The sequence below is a fragment of the Sphaeramia orbicularis genome, chromosome 16 (genome assembly GCF_902148855.1).
Source record: "Sphaeramia orbicularis chromosome 16, fSphaOr1.1, whole genome shotgun sequence".
Lineage (NCBI taxonomy): Eukaryota > Metazoa > Chordata > Actinopteri > Kurtiformes > Apogonidae > Sphaeramia > Sphaeramia orbicularis.
Window position 1 is genome coordinate 46,207,996 of NC_043972.1, and position 20,087 is coordinate 46,228,082.

Consider the following 20,087-nt stretch of genomic DNA (forward strand, 5'->3'; position numbering starts at 1 on the left):
TAAGAATTTAATTTAGGAGCTGGTATCTATCCATTTTCCATGTTTTCTTGATAATAACCAAAATCACTTCAGTTCTTACATCAGTAGCTATGGTATTGTACCGACAAAAACGGTGCTTTTAGGCATTCCATGTTTTCTTTTCTGTCTGTTTTAGTCACACAGGAGTTAGTACTTGATTGCATAACCATTGTTTTTGATGACTGTTGATGGTCTAATAATTAATTAATTAATTAATTAAAAAAGTGGACAGGTAGAATATTGTTAAAATTGCGCTTATTTCTCTTATGACATTTCAAGTTGTTCATGTTTATTCAGGTTATTCACAGTTTTTTGAAAGGATGGTTTATAAATGCAAACACTATCATAATGTCATTTCAGTATTTTACTGGTCGGATCCACTTCAGATCAGTTTGGTCTGTATTTGGCCCCTTAACTAAAATGATTGCTAATATCTTCAGTGTAATTATTGCATTTCACATATTCATCCCACGAGCTGTATTGGACGTTTGACATCCGTAATCTACACCACTACATAAACTAGTCTTCTCCATCTTCACATCTGATCCATCACATCCTTCACATTGGAATACAGATTTGCATCTTCATCTTCCTCCTCTGTCCGACGGTGGTTTGTTATCTCCTCTTCCTCTCCTTCATGCCTCTCCTCTCTTCTCTTGTCTTTCTTAATTTCAGCATAGTCAGTGTTTGTGTTGTTTTGCACACGTTCTGCTCCCATTGCACCGTTTCTTGGTAACGCAGAGAAGTCAATGTTGGAGTATTCTATGTCTGATTTGGCTGCCTCCTCGGCTTCTGCCTCTGGGTGGTGGAGGCTCTGGGTGTTTTCCTCTGCAAACTCAGGATCCACCTGGAATAGAAACACAGATAAGAGGACTGGTTAATGGGAAGGAATGAATAGAATGTTAAAACCAAACACATGCACAAACAACTGCTCACTGAACACAAGACAGTAGCACAATTCAGATGAAATAACCAATCTGATTCTCTGGACATTACTGCCTTCCACAGTCCTCTGGGCATTTTCTGAACTACAGACCATGACTAAAAGATGACGCTACTGCTAATGTGTAAAATAAAAGAATAAAAAAGCTTGCAGTTTCTCAAATGGCCACTTGAGTCTAGATGCAAAAATGAATCCTTTCCCACAGATTCAGGCCTCGTACTGATGACAGGTTTCATCTCTTTAGTAAATTAACCCCTTAAATGGTAACTTTTCATGGAAAGTTTATTTATTAATTGTACTCATAGTTTACTCTGATGTCTGGACTTTGACATTTAACTCGGCTGCCAACCCCCTGCTGCAGAGGTACAGGTCCTGATTGAATCAGGAGAGCCCATGGAATTCCCTGATGGCAACTGCCTCGCCCCCGACTTGCGCTGAATGCTTGTATGACAGCCTGTATTGTTGCTTGCTTTAACCCTTTTATGCATGAATTATGAGAACCTTAATCAAGATTTTTTTTATTTCCTGAGTGTTTTTATTCGACTTTAAGCATGAAAAAAAAAACAAAACAAAAAAAAAACAATGTGATTGTAAATTTTCTTATGAACCTATTTTTCATGGAGCTCCAAAAATGTCCACTCAGCTGGACACCATGCATTTAATTTTTGAAGCAAAGAAATATATATTTACTGATATATTGTGTGAAAACTATAAAATAAAAACATTGTTAATGCTGCAAATCTGATGTTTTTTTTTCTCTCTCACATTTTTACATATTCCAGTACTAGTCACTACTCACTTTATGGAGATAATATGCAAAAAAAAAAAAAAAAAAAACACAAAAAAACCCCAAACTTTTTGTTTAAAACAACCTGTTAATTACAGTATAATTAAGCAATTGATTTACACTCAAGCATGTTAGTGCAGATCAGGTTTATCAAGAACAGCAAAGTTACAGTAATGGTATGAATTACAGTGTATGAGATGATGTATAAGCGTCCACTGTGTTGGCTGATATGGAACTAAAACAACAAAACCCATGAATATACAAGAGAACAGCTTTGGACAGCTGTCCACTGGAGTGACCACTGAAAGGGTTAAAACATTTCAACTATTAAAAGTTATAATGTGAAAGAATACAATGAATGTGCACTTATCGCTACTGTTCGCATGAATAAATAATTAAATAATCATTAAATAAATAAATGAATAAATGTTCGCATCTTCCGCTTCGCACTCGCCGCCATTCTGATATAATCTGACAGATCTGCAATGCACATGCGTAGAAGAGACAGAGTCTAACAGATTACAAAGCGCATGCGTAGATGACTTTTTGAACATGACCGTATACGAAAGGGCCAACCGCGCCACGAGCTCATAAAAAAATACAGTATTTTGTAAATAAAGTATGGAGAAAAAACAAACAAACAAACAAACAAACAAACAAACAAACAAACATTGAGTCAATCTATCACGGTGTGCCAGGGAATTGGCACAATAGCGCCCCCTCTGTTGTGCAGGCGCACCTGCTTCCTGTGATGGTGCTGTGCGGCGCATGCACAGAAACGGCGAGAAGGAGAAGGGGGAGGGGGAGGGGGAGGGGGGACAGCTGAGCTGTGGGTGTGTCAGGTGTTCAGTTTAGAAAAAGAAGAAGAGGAGAAACAGGTAGAAGATAACGGTATGCACATGTTCTGTCCATAGAACTATGACTGTTCTGAAAACAGAGCTAAGGTTCATCAGGCAGGTTCTAACTCTTACGTCTGTTAGCTTTATCTGTGATGCTAGCTCTGCTGCACTACAACTGAACTAACAAACATGAAATGTAATTTAACCATAGTGTGTGGTGCAACAAGACTGTTAGTGCTACAGCTGTTATTTCTATCGATTATTTGGGTTAACTTCGTCAGGTTCTGTCCTGTAATTAGTTGATGGAATTTACAATGCTGTAAAGTACTTTCAAAGATGAACATTTGTTAATTGCTGAAGCTGTATTTTATGATAAAGGTAGTCTATATCTGAACAGGTCATCACTGAAAGCGTGTCCTGTTCCTCCCTGAAAGTTAGATAATTAGTGTTTACACACAGGCAGTAATAACATGCAATGTCATGTTTATTTAAATGTACAATTCATGGATGTTTTGGATCAGATTCACAGTTATATTTACTGCCTTTTGATGGGATTTCAGGGGTATTTCTAAGATATTTTGGATCATTCATCCCATGTCACTGGTCAGGATGAGCTGCCATCTACCCCCTCAGCTTCTGGAATGTTCTCAGTGCGTCAGGATGAGGAGCTGTCATCTACCTCCTCAGACAGACACAGGCCTCTGGAATGATCTGGACACTTCAGCCACTTTCTATGTCCTCAGAGACAGTGCCTCCACTAATGTCTGATGGAGACTGGTTTGCATCTACTTCTCCCCAGTAGGAGGATCCTTTAGGTGGGTTTTTGCAAGTGTGTGTGTGTGATTGTTTTCCTGCAAACATTTTTACCAGACAATAATTATTTCATGTGATTTTAATATTTCTGATCCTGTCTGAGTAAGCTTATGTGTTATGTTCCAGTGTTATGTATTTTGAGTAATGTACTGATATGCCGTCCAATAGAAATGCCTGCAGCTGAACCCCCACTGAGTCCCACTGCTGAGCAGGAGCCTCTGTCAGCTGACCCTGCCAAGTGGCCCTCACTGGCCCTTTGCAGAGGACCAAGTAAGGTACCACCTGACTTTGTTTTCTTTAGGATTGACAGTGATGGGAGAAATTGCCACCACCAATATTTTAATAAGACATGAGTTAGTGGTGAAAAAATAGTTAGAAGTTGACAGATATATTTAGAGAAGAACAACAGCCTTTTTTATTTCTGTTGCAAATTGTTTTTAAAGACGATCATTCATTTAACAAGTTCAGGAATGGCAAATTGGAAACATGGGAGCCCTTTACTCACATCACATGACAGTAGGCTCTTGTCAGGGTATTGTCTATTTAATTTCTTTTTTTTTTTTTTTTCCACACAGACCCTGTTGCTTTCTCTATATTCTTAAATGTCCTTGTGGACATAGAATAAATTATCACAGTTTGCTCAACCCTATTGTTGTTGTTTTTTTTATTTATTTATTTATTTATTTATTTATTTATTTAGGGGGGGGTGTCTCACCCAGGGTGTCATTCAAGCTAGAACTGCCACTGTATGTGTCTTTTCTTACATACTGCCATTGCATATCCGTGTCTTTGCTTTAGAGTCAGTATTTTATGACATTACTATGCTGTATGCAGACAAAAATAGAAATGCTCTGAGTATAGTTTAGAGCACAGAGAAAATGGAGCTGAACTGTGTGTTGAAGGCAGTGATGAGGGATTCAAAACTGGTGCATCATGAGTAAATGTTTGAAACTGTTACTGGTTTATTTATTTTAAGTCTTTCAAATTTTCAGGGTTCTGCGATACTTCTAGAGGCATTCAGTAACACATAGTAACATACAGCAAAACACAACCTACACAATTGCAAATGCACTTTTCCATTACAACCACCAGATGGCAGCAGAGTCGATTTTAAAACATGATAAACTGTAAATACCAGTGGATGCTGTTGACTTGTCACCAACTCCAGTGTTTCAGCCAGATATCCAGAGTCCTTCTGTTTTTTCCTGTATTTAATAAAACAAAATATTAAAACAGACCCAGACTAAATTTGTTTTCATATGTCTGACCCCATGTAATTATTTGATTTGTAATTTCCATTACTGATGATTTGTGAAATAGTGGTAAAAGTTCACGCATATTTTACTCTAGTGTACAAATAGAAAAAAAACAAACAAACAAACAAAAGAAACAACAGAAGTAGAAATACTGTTACAACTTCCTTACTGTGGTAAAATCTAAAAAGCACAGGCTCTGTAATATTTTGAAAGTCAGTAAAATGTAAACTGAATTTAAGGACATTTCTACCAACAGTTTCTGTGCAAAGCTAAATGAATTAATAAAGAAAAACATTTATTCACCAAAATATGCAAAATATATTTCAATGCCTGCAACTTAAAACACTGACACCTTTTCTTCTTTTCTTGTCTGTTTGTCACATCAAATTCTTTGTATTATGCTGGTGGGTCCGATCAAGCTAAAGTGAACATCAACATGAAAAAGTAAATTTGCTCACATCATATATCAAGTGGGCTCATTTTTAGCTAAAGATCTCTATTTTATGGAACACCATAGCCATAGCTCTAATTTGATGTTAAAAATTATATCTAAAAAAAATGTCAAAATGTCAATCTGTTGATTAAATAGATGATTGTTAAGTTTCAAGTATTAGGTTTTCATTATTCTGTGAATATTATTGATATTTGTGAGTTTGAACATTTGTGAGTTGCTTAAAAGGCCCTGTCCATGTGTTACCACAAAAATACCTATTTTTAATTTTCAAGTTCCTTATAATTCAGATATTTGAATGAAACTTTCAGAAAGTAATGATCTTTTGATACATTTTGGGTGATGCATACAATGGTAAAGTGTCGTCCATGTGTTACTATGGCAACCTGTCCACATGTTACCACATTCTCATGTCAATAAAACAGAGACTTTTCAATATTTTACTCCAAAATTTATTTTCAGCATAGTTGAACATAATATCTAAAAGGTTCTGTCCTACTTGATATCAATTTCTGCTGAGAACCACGTTTTGAATTTTTGCGTTAAGCTTACAAAATTGATGTCCGTTTCAAGTCCACGTGTTACAGAGCAGTAATATGACATTTTTCACCTAAAAATGTTATCTCCCCAAATTTTGTTATACATAATCAATCAATCAAATTTTATTAATATAGCGCCAAATTATAACAAAAGCTATCTCATGACACTTTACATATAGAGCTGATCGAAACCAGAATCTCAAGCCAATTTATAGAAACCCAACAGAATTCTCCAGGAGGATAATGTGAAAGCCCACTGGTGTATGAGTGTGTGTGAATGGGTGAATGTGAGGCCTTCTAAATCACTTTGGGCACCATGAAGGTGTATAAAATGCGCTATACAAGTGCTGTCCATTTACCATTTACCATACAGTGCTTATAAATACCTACTCAAATATCTTTAATACATGCATATAAGTTACTCTGCTGACATGACAGAGACTGTTGAACACCAAATGGGACCATGTGTTACCGCTTGATCAGACCCTGGTGTAATATTCACTGATGGATTCACCAACAGACTGAGTATTTTCTTTGTTACAATTCCATCCATTTGGTTTGAAAATTTGGAAATTTGTGCAATAATGTAAAATAAAAAGTAGAAAGGCAGATATTAATGTTTAAATGTTTTGGGAGTAGAAGTAAAAAACGTCAGAAAATGAATTCAAGTAAAGTACACAAACACAAAAACTCTACTAGAGTTATTCTACATATTTCCTACCTCAGCTTTTAGATTAATGTGTCCAAACAATGAATACATGCAAAATGAAAGTACAGTCTACTCTCGTTAAACCGCCCGCCATTATACCGCCATTTTCGCTCACCGCCAACCAAAACCATTGCACAAAAATCCCCAATGCATTATTCCATTAGCTACCGCCATTTTCGCCTATCGCCATCCGCCAGCCCAGTTCCATGCACGAACAACACTTGTACCATTGATTTCCTGACCGTTATACCGCCAGCGTGATTGCCATCGAGTACACATAAATTTTAACAATGCACTGAAACAAACGCGCCAGACGCTGATCGCGACAAGCTACGAGTAGGTCTACGGAACGGCCACCGTTCATTTATCACAGAACACTCAGTAGGTCAGGATGTCGGGAAGAGGACGTGGGATTAAGCCAAAGCCTCAAGATGATGGGGTGTCATTTCCCGACACGGTATAATAATGCTTAAAATGTTTCCCCACTGTAAATGATCCCTTACAACATAACAGAATCGAGATTTATTTAGAAACGCAATTAGAACGGGTTAACGGAGGCAGCACAGACATCATATAGTAAAGACATGCACATTATGGACGCAACCCGTTGTAACGCCATTTTCGCTATACCGCCAATTTGGCCGTGAACGGAAGTTGGCGGTATAACGAGAGTAGACTGTAGTTAAAACTCAAATGTGTATAACAGGGCAGTTCTGTACCTGCAGCATTTTCTTGTCAAACAGCAAATACATGCAGAAAGGAGTATGCCGGTCAAAAAGGCCAGGATGATTTCCAGCCGTATAACTCTTCTGAACATTTTCATTTTTGGATCTGCAGTCAAAATGAATTATTTTGTAAATACTTAAAAAAAAATATAGAGATAAGGAGATTTGAAAAAGAAAGAAAAAAGTCTTGAGCAAACAGTTACCTTCTTGTTCTTGTTCTTGTTCTTCTTCTCCTCTTTTATTTGTGATGTTAAGTTGTTCTTCTATTTCCCAGTATCCATTGCTGTGGACGCACTGGACTGTGGTGTTGCTGTGCTCTTTTACAGACAGGGTGAAGGTGCTGTTGACGGTGTTGTTTACCACAGTATTAATGATAATGTAAGACGACTGTTTGTCCAACAGCGGCCATCTGATGGTGGGTAAAGGATCGTCCTCACTGATACATGTACAGGTCAGACTCTCCAGATGATATGTACATCCAGAGCTGTTTAAGATCTTTGGTGGCACTGGAAACACAGAAGCAGAATCATAACGTTAAAGAAAATAAGATCAGTGTCCCTGTATGTCACTGGTATGTTCTATCAAGGATCAGCAACTAGTGATATTTGTGAGGTTGTCAAGTTTTGTGGTCTGGATGCAGGAGATCAATCTGACCAATAGAAGTGGGTGGTACTCTCCCTGGAGGAGAACTGAACTAATTCAATCCAAGCTCAGTAGTAACTATATTATCTGTAACCATTTACATGTTATAAACCATCAAAATATGGAACATTATAAGTAAAGGCACATTTTTAATATTTAAAAAATTCATAAAAAATACAAAAATCTAAATTTCTTAAAACTGTGAACAAACTTTGGCAATATTGTCCCATGGAAGCTACATATAAAATTTGAAATGATTTCAGTTCAGTTCAATTCAATTACATTTTATTTATAGAGCCTAATATCACAACAAAGTCGCCTCACAGGGTTTTACAGAAATGGTCGAATTGATAAAAACAAACAAACAAACAAACAAACAAAAAACAATGACTGACCATTATAAGTAAAAGCACATTTTTAATATTTCAAACATTCATTAAAATTTCAAAAATCTAAATTTATCAAAACTGTGAACAGACTTTGTAGATGTCGTTCCAAAAAAAAGCTACAAATAAATTTTTAAGTGAATCCAACCAGTAGTTAAGTCAGAGAAGCTGTTTGAAGAAATTGCTAACAAAGACGACTATGAAGATGATGATGACGAAGGTGACAAACACGAAGACAACACTGGAAACAGCATCTTCGCAATACAAAGTTATTAAAATTACAAAGTGAGCTAACAAAAATACACTGTATGGGCAAATATTGTAGCACAGAAAAAGACAACTTACAAATCACAGTTACGTTAACGTCCACAGTCACAGTTTTGTTTGGAAATTTTGCTCTGCAGATGTACTGGCCTGAGTCCTCTGCGGTCACATTACTGATGAAGAGTGTGATGCGGTTCTTCACACTGGGGTAGGTTCTGCTGGACAGGTTCTTGGTAGAATCGACTTTAGCCCAGGTGATGAGATCGAAACCTTCAGCACTGCACGTCAAATTCAGGCTTTCACCCTCCTTAACAGTTGTGTTTCCAATGATTTGAGGTTCGCTGATGCCTTTAAGAAAACAGTGTACATTGAATTTATTGTAAAAATGTCTCTAAAATTAAGTTTGTAAGGTATTTCTGCAGCTATTAACCCTTTAAAACCTGACGTGTCATTGCTGACACACTGTGTATATGCAGTTTGGATGGCTGTAACTGTTTCACTGTTTGTGCAACTGGAAAAATTTCAACGGTTTCTGAAACCTGAGACGTTGCCCTTAATAACAATTTCACTCATGCCTGTAGTAGAAGCTGGAGAAGAAGCTGTTTTAGAAGTTACGACAGCGTATTAGGACCACAAAAGAAAATAAATACCCGTCACTACAAGAACAAAGTTGCTAAGTATCAAGATAAAACCAACAATATTATGAGAATAAAGTCATCATATTTCAAGAGTAAAACCACAATATTATGAGAATAGCATCATAATTTAAAAACAGGCGGGAAAAATATTATAATTTATCAGAATAAAGTCTTACCCACTCGACGCATAATGGAGGACTTGGAACGTTTTGTGAGGTCGTACTTTCATTAAGTGTTTGTGCACAGCGAAATGCTGAGGCTATTAGCCCCGCCCACCATCAACACGATAGTATTAGTCTAAAGATTTTGCTGTAACCGAAAACTCCGTCATCAACAGGCTTAAGGCTTACAATGTCTAAATTATGACTTTTATCGTGCAATTGCAAATTTATTTTCAAAATATTAGGACTTTAATCTCATAGAAGTACAACATTAGTTTTGTTAAATTATGAGTTTGTTTTTGTTTTTTTTAACTACGACTTTATTGTCATCATATTATGTCTTTATTCTCAAAATATTCTGTTTTTATTCTTGCAGTGACAATTTTTTTTTTTTTTTTCAATGTGGCCCTAATACACCATCGTAAGCAGTGGTATAACATACAGTAAAATGTAAATGATTGCTAGATTTTGAAAGGTCAGGGAAAAAAAATTACTCTGGAAAAATGGGCAAACAGACTCCCTCACAGCATATTTTCGAACCTTTTAGTTTGTCAAAAAAAGAAAAAAAAGGCCCGACCATTTTAGGCTCAGAGTTTAAAGGGTTAATGCAGTTTCATGGGATGAGGTACTTTGATTTCAGTACCTAAGTACATATTTGAGGTCAAATATTTAACTTTTTACTACTTTCTATCATTATACTTGTCTGAGAGGTTTACTTCCTTTTCAGATTTTCATAACCTTCATGTCCAGCAAATAATCTCCAAATGTGTTAATTCTGAACATCTGTGATAAACTCAAGTGTTCCTGCATGAGTTGACTTTAAATTCACTTTCAAAATCTAAAAACAGTCTTTTAGAAACCCTTGTGGATTTATTAGAAAATACACTGTTACAAATCTGAAAACGAGTGTCAGATTTTTAGTGATATATGGTTCTCACATGATGATCTAATACAGGGGTGTCAAACTCATTTTAATTCAGTCAGATTCAGCACAATTTGATCTGAACTGGGCCGACCTAGTAAAATAATAGCACAATATATAAATAAAATATAAATAATGACAACTCCAAATTTTTCTTTTTGATTTAATGCAAATAAGTACATTACATTTAAAAAAAGATGTAAGTAACATGAAAAAATTGAAATTCCGTAAGAAAAATAAATGCAGTTTGACAATATTATACCTCAGCTTATCATTTATACATGTATATTACAGATCGGATCTACAAAACATTTAGTAACAGGCAGAATATTGTTAAAATCACACTTAAATTTCTTTAAACATTTCAGGTTAATCATATTTGTTCAGATTATTTAGATTTTATTGTTAGGGGATAGTTTGTTCATGTAAATATTTTCATAATTTAATGTTTTTTGGGGTTTTTTGCACTAAGACAAAAAAATAATAATTTGGAGTTGGCATTATTTATAGACATAATGTAATATTGTTTTTCACATTAAACCAGGAATAAAGTTTGGAGTTATTACTTATACAGGGTGGGGAAGCAAAATTTACAATGAACATTTAGTTGTTTTTTCTCAGCAGGCACTACGTCAATTGTTTTGAAACCAAACATATATTGATGTCATAATCATACCTAACACTATTATCCATACCTTTTCAGAAACTTTTGCCCATGTGAGTAATCAGGAAAGCAAACGTCAAAGAGTGTGTGATTTGCTGAATGCACTCGTCACACCAAAGGAGATTTCAAAAATACTTGGAGTGTCCATAAAGACTGTTTATAATGTAAAGAAGAGAATGACTATGAGCAAAACTATTACGAGAAAGTCTGGAAGATACTATTAAAGAAGAATGGGAGAAGTTGTCACCCGAATATTTGAGGAACACTTGCGCAAGTTTCAGGAAGCGTGTGAAGGCAGTTATTGAGAAAGGAGGAGGACACAGAATAAAAACATTTTCTATTATGTCAATTTTCTTGTGGCAAATAAATTCTCATGACTTTCCATAAACTAATTGGTCATACACTGTCTTTCAATCCCTGCCTCAAAATATTGTAAATTTTGCTTCCCCACCCTGTAGATTATTATGCTATTATCACATTGGTTTGTATGTGGAACCTGAACTAAAACAAGTTCGGCACCACTGACTGTTAATATCTTCAGTGTTATTTTTGCACTGTGCAAATTCTTCTCGTGGACTAGATTGGAACCTTTGGCGGACCGGTTTTGACCCACTGGCCGCATGTTTGACACCTCTGTTCTATTAGAATCGGATGCTTTAGCTTCAATATTTTAGCACAAAACTAGACTGTATAAAAGGAGTGGTGTGAACAGCTCATCTGTGCTTACTGTTCACGGTTCCGTTGTGTTCTTCTTTGTCTTCAGTGTTGTTCGTGGGTTTGGCGGTGCAGGTGTACGGTCCAGTGTAATTCTGGATGGTAACTGTAAGTGACCTGCTGTCATTCTGCAGAACACTGTTGTTCTGAGTCCATGTGATGACAGAAGGAGGGACGCCGTCGGCCATGCAGGTCAGATTCAGACCTTCAGCAGGTTTCACAACTGTCGTCGTTGTCTTTGAGGAGATTTCAGGTTTCTTCACATCTTTGAGACAAATGAATTTTCAATTAATCAGTTGTTCTAAACCCATAAAGACCCAAACATCTCCCATCGACCAAAACCATCTAAACTGTTTAATACAGTGTTTTTCAACCTTGGGGTCGGGACCCCACATGGGGTAGCCTGCAATTCAAATGGGGTCACCTGAAATTTCTAGTAATTGATTAAAAAAAACCCAAAACTTACTAATAAAAAAAATATATGGTGAGTTGACAGAGACAATCCCAATACATAAAAGACATGACAAACTCTGAAGCTGAAACTGAAGCACTGTAGTACTGTTTATCTGTCAAATGTTCACTGTGGTCAGTTTCAGATGCTTCAGCTTAATTCATAGTTTGAGTTATTGTTTGTTCAGTATTAATTTGTCAGCCTTGTAAATCCAAGCTGGACTGACTGTACATATCCTGACCAAGGAAAATAAAATTCTCACTTTGTGCAGTAATCTACACCTGGCTTTTCTACCTCCATCCTTAATAATATACATTATATCGACTAAATGTCATCTAAAATTAACGTTTATTTTTAACTTAGTATATCAAACTATTAAAAGATTAAAAACAAACTAATTTTAGCAAAAGAAAAGTCTCCATTTTGAATGTCTGGGGTCGCCAGAAATTTGTGATGTTAAAATGGGGTCACGAGCCAAAAAAAGTTGGGAACCACTGGGTTAATACCTGTTGATCCACTAATTTTATTAATCCATGTAAATAACTGGTGTAAAATACAGTTTGTCATCTTTTCATGGTCATCAGATATGACCCATTTGGATGTTCAGGCTCTGGAGTTACTGTGGAAACACCATCATCTTCTAAATCAGAGGTGGGCAACCTGTGGCTCCAGGGCCACATATGTCTCTTGGGCTCTTTTCTAGTGGCTCAATGTAACTTTGTCAAAAACCATATGGAAATGACGAACACTTTTATTTGTACACATTTTGCCATAGAAATAAAGTGATTTCAATGTTATGCAGTTGTAAAAATATACACTCTACTCCAAATGAATTTTTAAAAAAAATAGCAAAAGTAGACTACTTTTTAATGTTTTAACACTGAAGGTATTCATTTGTATTCTTCATTGCTTCACTTACCAGTTGAGTTTTGCATCAAACAAAAATAATGACAAATATCACTGTTTTCTTTAGTTTTGTCATTTCTTTTTAGTTCTTTAAATGCACTGAAACTTTGATTTATTCTCCACATCTTCTGTACAAACTAACCCTAAAGAGCTTCTTAAACAGTCCCCAGTTTGATGAAAGGTATAAGGGTATCTTTGGCTCCAGACATGTGTGTTTTTCTTTTTCTGTCCTAAAATGGCTCTTTAGATTGCAAAGGTTGCTGACCCATCTTCTACAACATTGATTCACCAGTAAAACCCATGGACTTTGATAAATGACAGTGGATGGACACACTTGTTTAATAATATATTTTGTTGAGAAAAGTCACGATTTCTTCAGTTTTCTGTTTTGATATAATAACCCTTGATATGTTTTTGGCTTGAGTGTGTCCATTTTTGTATATTTGTATGTGTCTCCTGTGTATGTAGAATAATTTGGCTTTTTAATTACTTTTAGTATTTGAAGAATGAAGCCAATTCATGTCAATTAGTCATGACATCATTCACTCAAACCAAAAAAATACTTAAAAAAAATGTAAAAATAGACAAACAAACAAAAAAAACCTAGGGATTTGGAGAACCCCAAGAATGCTATTTATGTATTTTAAAATGCTTAGAACACATTCTTAGACTTTATTTAACCCCTAAAGACCCAAACAACCACTGGCAAGCAAATCCATCTACTGATCTAAACTGTTTAATACCTGTTTATCTATTAATCCTATCAATACATGTAAATAATTGGTGTAAAATTCAGGTTGTCATCTTTTCGTGGTTATCAGATATGACCCATTTGGATGTTCAGAGGCTTCGTAGTTACCATGGAAACACTGTCATCTTCAACAACATTGATTGACCAGTAAAACCCAAGGAATTGGATCAATGACAGCGGATGGAAATACTGGGTTTATGTTCAGGTAATGATAGATTTCACTGAAAAAGTCACTTTTTCTTCAGTTTTTTTCTGTTTTGATATAACTTTTGAATTAACCCTTTCATCCATACTGGTCACTGCAGTGGACAGCTATTCTCCAGCTGTTCTCTTGTTACCTCCACCAGGAGGTATTGGGATTGCTTTGTTTTGTGTGCGTGCGTGTTTGTGTGTTTGTTAGCAAGGTAGCTCAAAAAGTTATGGATGGATTTTCATGAAATTTTCAGGAAATGTTGATACTGGCACAAGGAAGAAATGATTAAATTTTGGTGGTGATCGGGGGTGGGGGGGCCCACGGGGGGGACCCACTGGTCAGCCTAGGCGGAGGTCTGCGCTCTCCGATTGCTTTTCTTGTAAATTCATGGGTTTGGTTGTGTAGTTCTATATCAGCCAATACAGTGCACGCTTATGCACCATTCCGTACACTGCAATTCATACCATTACTGTGAATTTATGTTCTTGATAAACCTGATCTGCAGTAACATGATTGAGTGTAAATCAATTGATAATTGTTCTTAGACTGTAATTAACAGGGTTTTTTTTAAACAAAAAGGGTTTTTTTTATATATTATCTCCATGAAGTGAGTAAGAACTAGTATTAGAGTATTAGCTGCATCAAAAATGCTTTTGTTTCATAGTTTTCACACAGTATATCACTTTCTGATATTGCGTTTTAAATGTATGTTTCTTTGCGTCAAAAATTAAACACACGGTGTCCAGATGAGTGGACATTTTTGTAGCTCCATGAAAAATTGGTTAATTAAAAAAAAAAAAATCTCATTGTTTTTTTTCATGCCTGAAGAGGAATAAAAACACTCAGGAAAAAAATCTTGACTAAGGTTCCCATAATTCATGCATCAAAGAGTTAACTGAGTTTTCATGAAAATCTAAATCAAATATAGGTATGACATATAAGAAAATACATGATTTACAATGAAAAATGCAAAATACAGAGGATAATATTATAATAAAGGGTGACAGATAATTTAAAAAAGGTTAAATAGAGAGAAATATTCACTTGGGAACTGACACAAATAAGTAGCACTGGCTCTTTATGGGCTAATGTGGAATCAGGCTGAAAAGGGGATTGCAGTGGTCAGAAAACAACATTTCTGATTTTCCTTAAAATTACATTCTGCTTTAATCTGTTCTATTTTAATCTGTCTAAATTAGGCATAAAATTGCTGGACATTAAATACGTTTCATTTCTATAGTTTGTGGACATTTAAAAGGTAGGAGTTTGGATGTTTTAGGTAAGTAGGTAGACTCTTGTTTGTCTCCACTTTGCACATATTAATACATTTTCATGTTTTTTCTGTCAGTGATCCCACTGTACTTACATATGACCGTTATGTCTACTTCAGTTAAGGTGTTGTTCTGACGTTGTGCTGTGGGTGTGCAGGTGTATTGTTCAAAATGTTCTGCTGTCACATTGAGGATGGAAGAAGTGTTGGTTTTGGTCCCGTTCTGTACTTCTTCTGTGGTTTCATTATGCAGGTTTTTGTTGGAGCCATGCTTTATCCATGTAACGACAGATGGGAGGAGTTCTTCATCACCGCAGATCAAATGTTTACCATCACCCTTCTCATTCACACGGACTTCCTTACCATCTGAGAAATTAGAGAGAATGAAAATACATTAAAATGAAAGCTTTGTCATGAAGTTATTGAAGCATCTGGGGGAAATGAAATAAGACAGAGTATTTACAATATTAGAATGGATCTGAAAACCTCAAAACACAATCCCATCTGGTCCAGAGTGTGATTCAGTGAAATCATTTTAACACTGTACTTCCCTTTACTCTAACAGTGACTCATGTCTGGTGTTAGGAAGTAAGTATTACATCACAGTAACTACACTTCTGTTTGGATTAGATTAGATTAGATTAGATCAGATTATTTTAGATTAGATCAGATTATTTTAGATTAGATCAGAATTGATCAGATCAAATCATTTTAGATTAGATTAAATTAGATCAAATCAGATTAGATTAGATTAGTTCAGATCACATCAGATCAAATTAGATTAGATTAGATAGAAGTTTATTGATCCCTCAGGACATTAAGGTTCCAATAGCAGCACAACAAAGGATGTATAAATATAAGAAATGTTACAAGAAAATAGTCATACAATAACAATAAAAACAGCACACACACGCACACACATATCAGATCTCAGGTCAAATAGAAGCTTTAATGTTACATTGGCTTTTGATCGATAAATCTGTTTGACACTCCTGCTGAGACGGACTGTGGAGTATTTTGGTTCATATAATAGCTGTGGTTTGGTTGGTTGGAATAGTGTGAGAGGATAAACTATTTTTAATCTCCACTGTAGTTGTGGTTCATCAGTTAGACTAACAAGTCTGTAAAAAGACTTAGTTATGCAGTGCTTGATGAAGTTTACTGATTTACTGAGTCTGTAGGCTACTATGCAGCATAAAGTCACTTCTGACCCCTGGGGCTTCCATAGCACTAAATACGGTCACTTCCAGTTGACATGGCAACAGCCAAATCACAAATTGTTTGCACCTGGAGGATTCTGTTGGATTTCTGTAAATTGGCTTAAGAGTCCGGTTTTGACCAGCTCTAAATGCATGACTGTCATGAGATAACTTTGTTATGATGTGGCACTATATAAATAAAATTTGACTGATTGATTGATTGATTGATTGATTGATTGATTGATTGATTTGAAATTACTGGCTTCAGAGTATCAGTTCAGAAACCATCCACTAATTATATACAGCCTAAATGTGAAGGAATAATTGACACTTTCTTTGTTTGTTTGTTTGTTTGTTTGTTTGTTTGTTTGTTTATTTATTTATTTATTCAAAACTTTTCAAAAGTTCATTTTAAATTTGTTTGACATGTTATGGAATCATGGGTTGTTTACACTGAGACTACTGCATTACTACTACTACTACTATGATATAACAATAATGAATTAGAACATGTAAGAGCATAAATAATAAACATGTACTGCATTTGAAGTCAGTTTGTTTGGGATAAAGAACAAACAGCCCAGAACAAATACATTTAAGTGTCTCTGTAAAGGGAGGTAAAACTGTTTCTCAGATAAGTAAACTCAAGTTCCTCTTTCACATAACCATGTTTTTTCAACACTGCTACTGTCATAATGTACACGGTTCAGTGGTTTGCAGCTTAACTGAAGAACAGACCACAGGTGAAGCAAAATGACATTATAGGTATTTTTAGTACAAAGACATTCTAAGGGTTTGATAAAGACTTTCCAAATGACATGTTGTGTTTTGTCTCAATGACCGAAATTCTGCTACGAGCGTTTAAACAGTAGCAAAAAGTGTAATTTTCAGGTTAAAATAAAACTGAATACAATACCTGAGTCAGTGCCACTGCCTCTCACAGAGAACCACAGAGTTGCCCAGATGAAAAACACCTTTATTTGAAGTTTGAAAACCATCTTCTCCTACAGAAGCTCTTCCTTTCAAAAGCAGAAACACCTGATATAAAAAATGCAACATACAGGAAGTTTGGTTGATTAAACAAAGAAAGAATTTCACAGCTGATGGTCCAAACACAGAACTGTACAGGATGTTGACTGTTCATCTGTCTCCTGCCGGTGTTGATCACTTTCCTCCGAATAGGCCCCCGAATGCCTCGTCATCAACTCTAACACATTATTTAACCCTTTAACCCCAGAGACATTATTCCAGGTAAACGTGCTTCTGTGAATGTGCGTCTGTTTCAGTGTCATAAAAGCTGCTGTGAGTATGTGCGTTTGTTCCTTTTCTTCAGTGGTTTTGTTTTCCTGTGTGTTTTAGGGTCAAAACAGGGTGGAATAACAGAAAAAGACAGAGAAGAATGGAAGTTTGACAGGTTTTTACTAAATAAGGCACTCAGAAAGTATATCAGTAAGAGATTTAGGATGTTGAACATGAACTGTGAACTGAACACACCGAACAACAAGTATTTGAATTTTGTCCCAGGAGTTTTTGTTTTGGAGAAACTGATGTACATACATAAAGGAAGGCAGGATATGTTTGAAAAGATATGGGAACCTTTAAGATATTTGTCAAAAGTGTTGACTTAGCAAATGACAATGAGGAGGAATAAGTATTCAGTTGTGTAAACCTTACAACAAGGTTAATGAGTTCAAATACCTGTAATTGTAACAAAGCATTAAATTATGCACAAACGTTTATGACTGAGAAGTTTGTGATGTGTATGTGTATTGTTTATTTGTAATTATTTTTTTGTTTGTTTGTTTCTTGTTTTTTTGTTTTTACTTTTAACACTTGTAATGTTGCAGATGCCTTTGTTAGTGAGGTACACGTGTACATGTGTTTATATTTACAAGTGTATGTGTGTATATATAAAAAATGTGTTAATAAAGATATTAGATAGATAGATAGATAGATAGATAGATAGATAGATAGATAGATAGATAGATAGATAGATAGATAGATAGATAGATAGATAGATAGATAGATAGATAGATAGATAGATAGATAGATAGATAGATAGGCTTTATTACAGACTCATGGTCCACATTAAAAAGCAAACAGATAAATACAAACACAATAAAAAAAAAAAAAAATCCAGCTGCTTTTTGGCACCTGGTTGAACTCCAAAAAGCAGTTTTCTGGTCAAAACTCAGTAAAAACACAGTAAAAAAAAATAAAGGAAAATTACCACAACTCTGCAAATAACAGTAAAAGCAAAAAATGACAAGGAAAACAGAGAGAAAAAAAAAAGCCCAAACTCTATTTTTTAAAGTGAGTCAGTCTCACTCACCACTCTGTGTTTTACCCCCGATTCTACAGAAGGTGGGGGGTGAACTGAGCATGCTCAGATGTATATGGAAAGAACCACGGCTGTTTCTCAATACATGTTCTTGTCTGTTTTTCCGTTCTCATGAAACGTCATCAGTCTTGGCCCTAGTACTGTTCCAACTGCAAGTTCGCATAAACCAAGAACGCATGGAATACCCGGATGTTGTTCTTGTCTGCTAGCTTAAACCAAGCATGCACTAGTTGGTGACTCGTGTAGACTTGGCTGGAAAATAATTCCCAAAATGCAGTTTGTGCCGGCCCGGCTGTGAGCCCGCCAGTTCTGGGACCAGCTGTACCCGGTCGAAATGTATTACAGTTTTGAAAATGTACAAAATGTATAAATGACATGTAAATACTAGTACACGTATTGAAATCAAATCGAGTGACATTGTGGTGATTTGAGGGAAATACGTTCAGGAGCAGATGGTGTAAATACAGCAGAAACAGGGAAGAAAGTCCACAAGTACACAACCGTTCAATTACAGAGTTGCGTTCTAAGGAAGTCTGTTCTCTGAGACTGTTCTTACCAAGATCGTACTCTGCGTTCTTGGTAGAAACGGTATTCTATGAGCATGTTTTGAAATTTTTCCTATTGAACAAACAGTTGAATATTTATGAATATTTCAAATAAATCATACACTGAACGCTCACCACAGACACATCAGGGGTTAAAGGGTCCGTACCTGTGACTGTCTGCGTCTCTTGGCGTCTTCTCCGTTCTTTATCTCTTGCTGTGAGTTGCTGTACTCACCACTGCTTCACTTCTTCCCTCTTTGGGTAAAATCTTTCAGTGACTGTACCCTCCTCTGTGTTGTTTCTCATATCCTCTGAGTGACACAACTTCATACAAATCTAATGTCTGATTATTTATACATCACATATTTTTTTTGAGAACCTGTATCTCCAACATGAATAAAATATAAAATAAAGACAGAAGTAAATAAAACCACGTATTTGTTATTCCTCTTTCACAACCGTAAAATGATAGTCATTTTGAAAAGGGAAGTTTAGAGCAGTTGCACAAAAAAGAAAAAAAAAAACACCTTTCTTCATCTTCAAAAAAAACACCCCCTGATCAACATATCAGCAAAATGACTTCATGCTGATGTTTGGGACTTTTACTAAACTGAACTGCAAAAAAAGTGATTCTGTGCAAAGTGTGATCTTAAGTTAGTTTTATTTATACAAACCTCCACTCATTTCAGTTTCATGCAGCCTTGTGGGAAGCACTTGTGTATTTTTGTATGATGCTGCTGTTCTCTCTGTACTCACGCATCTATTTCCTTTTATTGCATGTCTGTATTTTTAGCATGTGAACTTCCTGTTCGCACACTTGGCTTTTACACTTTAACTGTCTTGAACTTGGTGTAATTCTGTAAAAATCAGTTACTGTGGCAGCACACGGAATACTCATTATTTAATCTACAGGGTGGGTGAAAAGTAACAGCTTTTTTCCATCAGCTTGGAACTGATGCC

General features: G+C 35.7%; 1 protein-coding gene across 2 annotated transcripts; it reads right to left on the reverse strand.

Moving 5' to 3' along the window:
- Positions 1–377: 377 nt before the first annotated feature.
- On the reverse strand, positions 378–19,564 carry LOC115434852 (hemicentin-1-like). 2 transcript variants are annotated; one of them, XM_030156974.1, is made up of 9 exons: positions 19,295–19,564; positions 17,158–17,260; positions 15,139–15,408; positions 11,485–11,736; positions 8,454–8,720; positions 7,284–7,586; positions 7,075–7,186; positions 4,536–4,605; positions 378–865 (listed from the first exon to the last, which is right to left on the reverse strand). In XM_030156974.1, the coding sequence occupies exons 2-9, from the start codon at positions 17,237–17,239 to the stop codon at positions 554–556; spliced, it is 1,668 nt and encodes a 555-aa protein (XP_030012834.1). In that variant the 5' UTR covers positions 17,240–17,260; positions 19,295–19,564; the 3' UTR covers positions 378–553. The 2 variants fall into 2 exon arrangements, with proteins under 2 accessions (XP_030012834.1, XP_030012833.1); XM_030156973.1 differs by having other exon boundaries at positions 17,158–17,279.
- Positions 19,565–20,087: the final 523 nt, after the last annotated feature.